The sequence below is a fragment of the Garra rufa genome, chromosome 22 (assembly GCF_049309525.1).
Source record: "Garra rufa chromosome 22, GarRuf1.0, whole genome shotgun sequence".
NCBI classification, from domain to species: domain Eukaryota; kingdom Metazoa; phylum Chordata; class Actinopteri; order Cypriniformes; family Cyprinidae; genus Garra; species Garra rufa.
Window position 1 is genome coordinate 41,779,765 of NC_133382.1, and position 9,347 is coordinate 41,789,111.

At 28.4% G+C, this 9,347-nt stretch overlaps 1 protein-coding gene across 1 annotated transcript; it reads right to left on the bottom strand.

The window, feature by feature from the left end:
* Positions 1-436: 436 nt before the first annotated feature.
* On the bottom strand, positions 437-7,902 carry LOC141297711 (peptidyl-prolyl cis-trans isomerase A-like). Its single transcript, XM_073828159.1, has 6 exons — positions 7,697-7,902; positions 5,506-5,536; positions 5,318-5,406; positions 4,802-4,898; positions 2,729-2,804; positions 437-2,645 (listed from the first exon to the last, which is right to left on the bottom strand). The coding sequence occupies exons 1-6, from the start codon at positions 7,844-7,846 to the stop codon at positions 2,510-2,512; spliced, it is 579 nt and encodes a 192-aa protein (XP_073684260.1). The 5' UTR covers positions 7,847-7,902; the 3' UTR covers positions 437-2,509.
* Between the last annotated feature and the right edge of the window lie 1,445 nt (positions 7,903-9,347).

The window sequence follows — 9,347 nt, forward strand, 5'->3', positions numbered from 1 at the left end:
GCTGGAAACAAGACAAAAAATCTAACTAAGAAAAGCATTTTTTGCAGTGAAACAGTTTTCAATCAAAGTGCACCTGGTCTGAAAGGATAAAACTCTAAATCTAATGTTGAAAATGAAGACCAAAAGCATTACTTTTGTGGTATTTTTAAACATCTATTGCTAAATCTGCATGTGCATGTATGCTTTCAAATGTAAAACCAATTTTTAAGACTGAAGTGCATTTGGATTCAAGCACAAACTTCTGAAGTGTGAATGCAGTTTTGTATGAGATTCAGATCATCAGCACTGCAGGAATGAATGACAGTAACTCAGACTGTGAAATATTAGCGCTCATATAAAGACAATGTGCCATTAATAACCTGTGAAATGTGCCTTATATTCTTTTTCTCAAGAGCAGAGTAAACTGTAAATACAAATAAACTACTACAACATCACGTCTTATTGCTCTCGGCTTTATTAATCAAACTCAGGCGACGAATACTGAAACACACTGGCCATAATTAATATTCTCATGCATTCCAGTTCCGTTCTCAGTCCACATTAAACCTCTGGTTGATGTTCGCCGCTCAAAAATGACCGGATTCCAAACAACTGCTTATAAATCTCTCATAATGCTAAATTATCACCAAATATTGGATTCAATCTTTTTGTCAACTTGTTTTCTTTCATTTAGGACTGGTTTTGTGTTTCTATTTGCTTCTGATTAATCGTAGGACTCATTTATCTGAAAGTAGGCACCTTGCTTTCGAGTGAAATTTTTTTTTTATGATTAATTTTCAAATTATGAAACAAAAAATTCCAAAATTTTGCACTGATTCTCACACTTGTGTGCTTTAATGTTTAATCAGGAAGTTTGCTTTTCAATGCTTTTGTTTTGTACAAAATTGCAAAAAGTCACACTTGCGGTGTTCCGGGTCAAAAATGACCCGACTCCAAACAATTGCTTATAAATCTCTCATTCTGCTAAATTATCACCAAATATTGGATTCAATCTTTTCGTCAACTTGTTTTCTTTCATTTAGGACTGGTTTTCTATTTCTATTTGCATCTGATTAATCGTTGGACTCATTCATCCGAAAGTGGGTACCTCATTTTTTAAGTGAAAAAAAATATTTTTTTATGAATAATTTTCACAATATTAAAATTTTCCAAATTTTTGCACTGATTCTCTCTTCTCATTTTCATGTTTAATCAGGAAGTTTGCTTTTCAATGCTTTTGTTTTGTACAAAATTGCAAAAGTCACACTTGCGGTGTTCCGGGTCAAAAATGACCCGACTCCAAACAATTGCTTATAAATCTCTCATTCTGCTATATTATCACCGAATATTGGATTCAATCTTTTTGTCAACTTGTTTTCTTTCATTTAGGACTGGTTTTCTATTTCTATTTGCATTTGATTAATCATACACCTCATTCATCTGAAAGTGGGTACCTTATTAAGTGAAAAAAATCTTTTTTTTTAATGAATAATTTTCACAATATTAAAAATATTCCAAATTTTTGCACTGATTCTCTCTTCTCATTTTCATGTTTAATCAGGAAGTTTGCTTTTAAATGCTTTTGTTTTGTACAAAATTGCAAAAAGTCACACTTGCGGTGTTCCGGGTCAAAAATGACCCGACTCCAAACAACTGCTTATAAATCGTTCATTTTGCTATATTATCACCAAATATTGGATTCAATCTTTTTGTCAACTTGTTTTCTTTCATTTAGGACTGGTTTTGTGTTTCTATTTGCATCCGATTAATCGTAGGACTCATTTATTTGAAAATAGGCAGCTTGAATTTGAGTGAAAAAAGACTTTATGAATAATTTTCACAATATGAGATAAAACATAAAAATGAGCAGTTTTCTTAGACTAGTATGCATTAACATTTAATCAGAAAGTTTGCTTTTAAATGCTTTAATTTTGTGTCAATTTGCACAAAAATCACACTTGTCAAAAATGGCCGGGTCAATCTTTTCCAGGTCACAACCAGAGGGTTAACACTTTTTTTTAGCAGTATAACCTGAGAATGACATTAAAAATGGCCTTAATTCACAGTTGATGTTACTGTACAGGAATAATGCATGTAAAAAAAAACAATCATTCTAACAGTATTCACTCATCCTCATGTCATTTCAAACCTGTATTGATTCGTTTTTTTTCCTTGGAAGAGAAAATAGTTTTTCCACACAGTACCGTTTCATAGTGACCGTGACTTTAAAACTGCATGACTGCAGAAGTGCTTTTATGCTGGTTTTTGCCTTTTCCGGTCACTATAAATTGTTGTTCATTGGAAAAGAATGGCTTGCCGATTCCTAAAAATTCTCCTTGGGTGTTGCATGGAAATTTGTAGCGTCACACAGGTTTGCAAAGACATGAAAGCGAGTAAATAAAGACTATTCCTTTAACCCAAAAGTGTCTTAAGTTTCACATTATGGAGCTTTTAGCCCTTGTGGACATGCAGTAGTCTGTGAATCCGCAGCAGGACAGTAGAAACGCGTGAAATGGCTGGACTCGTGACTCTACTTGAGTTCTCCACAGTCGGTGACGCTGATTCTCTTGGCGGTTCTTCCCGAGCGAGAGCCCAGCGCTTCCACCTTCCTCACCACATCCAGACCGTCTTTAACGCTGCCGAACACCACGTGACGCCCGTCCAGCCTGCAAAACACATGCTTAACCTCACAAACGCTCATTCAAATTCACATCAAATCAAAGTAGATTGACGAAGATGATTCATGTACCACTCAGTTTTGACTGTGCATATGAAGAACTGGGATCCATTCGTGTTTGGTCCGGCATTAGCCATGGACAGAATACCTGAACACACAAAAACATTATAATTAAGGGTTATAACGATATCCAGACAGCTGCTGATTTAAATGCATATTTCAGAATCAGAATTAGCTTTATTCGGCAAGTGTGTGCAAAAACACAAGGAATTTTTTTTTTTTTTAAAGGAGTTCCTGATACATACATGCATAAATATGTGAGAACAGAAAGAACATTTAAATAGGTAAGACTAAAGAAAAAAAATTAAAATAAATCATAATAATAATGTGGCATGAATCTGGGTCATAGACGTTAAGATGTCCACATAAAAAGAAATGTACAAAAGTGATTTAATGTCCATAGAAAGCACATTAAATGCAAGTAAAGTACTTTTAGGGTTTCAAAAACGTTTTTGGAGTATAAAATGTCTAAATGTGGTTGAAATAATGTTACATTGTCAATCAGTGTAACAATATTTATGTAAAAACTCAAACAACATGCTTATTCTGACTTGTGCATATTAAAATATAACAACTAATAGGGGAGCATATTCAATTTTATTGTGTTTTAAATGAGTAATAAATTCTTACTGACAAATGGGAAAACCTAGGATAGTGGAAAATTGTAAAAATGTAGAATTACAACTAATTAGTATCTTTTAATATGTCATAAATTGATTTTTGTTGTAAATATGCCTGACAAGGTTGTTACACTAAATGACATTTTAGTGGGTGTCTTCTGTAAAGTAGAGTAACATGTATGATATTTATTTTTGGCTCAGAAAAACAAAGACAAAAATGCAATGAAATTAAACAAAAATTAAATATTTTTTTTTTTAGAAAAACAACAACATTTTAAAGCAGCATTACACTTATTGTTTTTATGCTTAAATGCTTAATAGTTGATAATAGTTATAGTATATCTATCTAATGTTGAAAAAGTAGTAAGTAAAAATAAAAAAGTAGTGTCACTTTAGTATTAATTATGTACTATTACTGTATAGTATTACTTGGAGAGCAATTGCTAATTTTTCTATACATTTTTTCAGAATTTTTAGTTTAAGTTTTAAAAATTTTGTAGTGCTTTTGTCATTTATTACTATTTTTTTATATTTCTATTTGTTTTTATTTCAGTTTTGAGCTTGTATTGTTTCAGTATTTTCATTTAGGTTTTAGTAATGTTGTGCTTTGTCATTTTTATTGTTTTAAAAAATATTTCTATTTAGCTTGATTTTTTATTTCAGTTTTAGTTCTTATGTAACTAGCTTTTATTTGTATATTTTTAAGTTATTTTATTAAGGTTTAGTAATTTTGTTGTGCTTTTGTCATTTTATTAGCTTTTTTTAATTCTGTTTAGATTTATTTATTAGATTTGTAAGCTCAAGTTTTGAGTTGAGTTTTGAGTTTGTTTTGTTGTGCTTTTGTCATTTTTATTTCTGTTTAAATATATTTTATTTCAGTTTTGAGCTTTTTTTCAGTATTTTAATTTAGTCATTTTGTAAAACAATTTCTATTTAACTTTATTTTTTTTATTTCAGTTTTAGTTTTAATGTAACTAGCTTTTATTTAAGGTTTAGTTATTTTGTGGTGCTTTTGTAATTTTTTTTAGCATTTTTAAAAAGGTCTATTTCACTTTTTTTAAATGTAATTAATATAAACGATAAATGAAGTTTTCAGTTTGTTTTAGAACTTTATTTTATTCAAGTTAGTTACCAAAGCAACATTTCTAATTTACTTTTTTATATGTATGCTTTCATATAATATTTGTATTTTGTTTTAGCTTTATTTCAATTAACAAAAACAATTTGAATAGTTTTAGTAAAAAGTAAGACTGGACTTTTAACAGCTCTTATAGCGCCATCTAGAGGCTCATACGTGTTCCTACAGACAATCTGAAGATCAAGAAGATCTTTAAACAGATCTGTAAACTAAACAATGAACAAACATTCAGAATGAAAAACATTCATAGACTAAAGAATGAAACACAGCATCTAATAAACAAAAAAAAAAGCAAAAACTCCTAAAGAGCAATCAGGTGAGTTTTACCTGGTCCAGTGTGTTTAAGCCTAAAGTTCTCATCTGGAAATCTGGGACCATAGATGGACTTTCCTCCGGTTCCATTGTGATTAGTAAAATCTCCTCCCTAAGACAAACAAATGAATGGAAACACATGAGGCATACACGTGTTTTTCACTGAATCACACATAAGCACATGCAAGAAACATCTGAGACATAACATTAGCACATAAGAAACAAAAGACGTCATTAAATGCGAAATTAGTCATGTATGATTAATCCGGCTCTTCTGTCAGGACAAGAAAAGCAAGTCATTAAAAGAGATTTTGTAACATGAACCATGCAACTGGATACAATTCATCCGTTTCCACTATTTCAGATTGCAGCACGTTACACTGCTGTCATATAAACACAACACCCAAATATAGATTAGACTTTTTGGCCATATTTCTGTGCTTCTGTGGACAAAGCATTGAGCGAAAGCCGAGCCCAGCAGCGTAATGCAGCTCATGCAGGCGTGTGTGATCTTGAAGAGGAGCAGCTCACCTGACACATGAACTGAGGAATTACTCTGTGAAAGATGGAGCCCTTGTATCCGAATCCATGCTCACCTGTGCACAGAGCTCGGAAGTTTTCTAGAAAACACATGGGAGCAAATCCATGCTAATGTAATACACGCATATGCAAAATAGTAAAGACAATATAAGAAACATAAAGCATTTTCAAACACTTACCTGCTGTTTTAGGCACAACATCCGCATTCAGCTAAAGTTCAGGAAGAGAACATAATTGTAAAATAATGATATTGCAAAGTAAATACATTAGAAACCACAGCGGTATTTTTTTGAACATTTCAAAAAATTAAATGCAAATTTATTGCATTAAATTGCATAAAGAGAAGCATTATAAATTTAAAATATTTTCGATGTTTTGTTTAAAGTGCTTGTTCTTTCTGCTTGAAAGATATCGAATCTCAAGAACATCTTTTTTTACAATTGTACTATGGTGAAATACTTCTGGGAGAGACTGTATGAGTGGCTGTAGACGAAAAATCGAACACCTTTGTCATTTTCATTAGTTTTTTTAAAATAATTTTTTAGTTTGAGTTTTTAGTAATTTAGTTGTGCTTTTGTCATTATCATTATTTAAAATAATATGTTTAGCTTTATTTTTTATTTGACTCAATAATAGTTTTTAAAAGATTTCTATTTAACTTTATTTTTATTTCAGTTTTAGTTTTAATATTAATATACACCTATTTTTTATATTTCTGTTTAGATTTATTTTTATTTAAATTGAGGGGATTTTCAGTTTAATTTTGTTTCACTTTCAGTCATTTTTCTTCAGTTTTTAGTTAATTTTCCAGCTTTTAAGTTTGTCATTTTGATATGCCTTTGTCATTTTCATTATTAAAAAATATATTTAGCTTTATTTTTTTATTTAACTTTAAGTTTTAGCGATTTTGTTGTGCTTTTGTCATTTTTAGGTTTTTAAAAGATTTCTATTTAACGTTATTTTTAGTTTTAGTTCTAATATTTATATACCCATTTTTTATTTTTTGTTTATTTATTTTTTTTACTTTAGTTTTTACTCATTTATACTGCTTTCATCATTTTTAAAAACATTTATATTTCTCTCTTTATATTTATATTCAATTATTATAAATAATCACCGGTTATGATAATGCTTGTACTTTCTGCTTAAAAGATATCGAGTCTTAGGAACTTTTTTTTTTTTTTTTTAACAATTGTACTATTGTCAAATACTTCTGGGAAAGACTGTATGAGTGGCTGTAGACGAAAAATCGAACACCTTTGTCATTTTCATTAGGTTTTTTTATATATATTTTTGAGTTTGTTTTATTCTTTTTTTTTTTTAGTTAGATTTTTTAGTAATTTTGTTGTGCTTTTGTCATTTTTATTATTTAAATTAATATGTTTAGCTTTATTTTTTTATTTAACTTTAACGCTTTTGTCATTATTAGTTTTTAAAAGATTTCTATTTAACTTTATTTTTTATTTCAGTTTTAATATTTATATACCTTTTTTTTTTTTTTACTTTCGTTTTTACTAAATTTTACTGCTTTTGTAATTTTTATTAGCTTTAAAAAACATTTATATTTCTTTCTTTATATTTATATTCAATTATTATACATTTTCACCGGTTATGATATTGCTTGTACTTTCTGCTTAAAAGATATCGAATCTTAGGAACATCTTTTTTTTATTTTATTTTTTTTTACAATTGTACTATTGTCAAATACTTTATGACAGAGATTGTATGAATGTTTGAAGACGAAAAATTCAACACCTAACTTTGACTATCACATTGTTAAATTTGGTATCTTCATGCAAAACAAAGAAATTTTTTTGTGATAATATGTTGACTGTAGCAAAGTTTTACATACAAAAATGTAGATTTGTTAAAGTTTATCTTTGTGTCACAGCATTTAAAAAAATTTATTTCAATCCACAAAACATTTAAAATCAAAAGTGCCTTAAAGTTCTCTAAACTTTTGTCAACTTATTTGGATTTATTTTGTGTTAAATTAATTTTTTATTTTTGTACTATTTTGTTTATTATATGCTGCTTAGATGTAGTGTTTAAAACGAAAGACGACGATAATGCCTGTTTGTTATTTGAAGGTTTAATAAAAAAATAAAAAAAAAGGTTATGATAATGCTACTATAGCGAAGGCTGAGCTCATGAATATTAATTAGCTCGAAACTTTCTCTATGGCTCTGGCCGTTACTTTAAAAACTAAAGCCACGCGTTCTAATTAATATTCATAAGCGCTAGCGTCCAGCGTCCATCAGCCAATCAGACAGACTAATCTGGACGAACGTCGCTTTACGTCATTAATATTCATAAGCTAAACCTCAGAGCCTTCAGCATAGTAGAGTTCGTAATTCCTCTAACACTTACTTCGAAGGTGACTCTACCGAGAGGTTCGTTATCCGCCGCGAGGTCGAAGAACACCATCGGGTTGTTGTTGGCTTGAGCTCCGGTGGCGTACATCCGCGCCGCGGTGAACGCCAGCGAACAGAATTTAACCCGGTTGCTAATGAATAACATGCTGACTCCGGTTATCGACTGCTGCTGCTGCCGCCGTTGAGTTAATACTGACACACAGGAAGAGCTGAACACTCACACGGAAGCGTTTAAGAGCGAACGGGTTTGTGTCAGTCACATGTTGATTCACAAACCTAAATAATAGATGAGTATGTGAAGAATGTGAAATGAATCTAAAATAATTATACACTTATGTAAGATACATTATACAACCTCAAAATTAAATACAACTAAATTTAAGTAACATGTTAAATATCAAATATTACAAGTAAAATAAATGTAAATAAAAAAATACCTCACGAATGTAGCTATAAATATTAATATAAAAACAAAAATAGATGTAAGTTCATGACTACAGTAAATACTTTTTAGTAAATATTTATAAAAAAAAAATAAGTTCAAAAGTATTAAGCCTCAAATAAATAAAATAAACCCTTAGACACATGAATTGTAGTTTAAGTTTTAGTAATTTTGTTAGGCTTTTTTTGTGTGTGTGTGTATATATATATATATATATATATATATATATATATATATATATATATATTTCTATTTAGTTTTTTTCAGTTTTGAGCTGATATTATTTCAGTATTTTTTTGTTTTAAGTTTTAGTAATTTTGTTGTGCTTTGTCATATTTTTAAATTATTTTTTTATATTTCTATTTAGATTTTTTTTTCAGTTTTAAGCTGATATTTTTCAGTATTTTATTTTGTTGTACTTTTGTCATATATTTATTTTTACATTTGATTTAGATTTACTTTAAGTTTTAAGCTGATATATTTTAAGTATTTTTTAGTTTAAGTTTTAGTCATTTTGTTGTGCTTTTGTCATTTTTTTATATTTTAAGTTAGATTTATTTTATTTTAGTTTTAAAATAATATGTTTTAAGTATTTTTTAGTTTAAGTTTTAGTAATTTTGTTGTGCTTTCGTAATTTGTTTTGTATTTAAAAATATATATTTTATTTAGATTTATTTTTATTTTGGTTTTAATTTGATATTTTCATTTTTTTTGTTTAAGTTTTAGTAACTTAGTAGTTTTTGTAATAAATATTTATATTTATTTTTATTTCAGTTTTGAGCTGATATTTTTTCAGTTTAAGTTTTAGTAATTTTGTTAGGCTTTTTTTGTGTGTGTGTGTATATATATATATATATATATATATATATATATATATATATATATATATATATATATATATATATATAGTTTTTTTCAGTTTTGAGCTGATATTATTTAAGGTTTTTTTTGTTTTAAGTTTTAGTAATTTTGTTGTGCTTTGTCATATTTTTAAATTATTTTTTTATATTTCTATTTAGATTTTTTTTCAGTTTTAAGCTGATATTTTTCAGTATTTAATTTTGTTGTACTTTTGTCATATTGTTTTTTTTTACATTTTATTTTGATTTACTTTTAGTTTTAAGCTGATATATTTTAAGTATTTTTTAGTTTAAGTTTTAGTCATTTTGTTGTGCTTTTGTCATTTTTAATTTTTAAAAAAAAT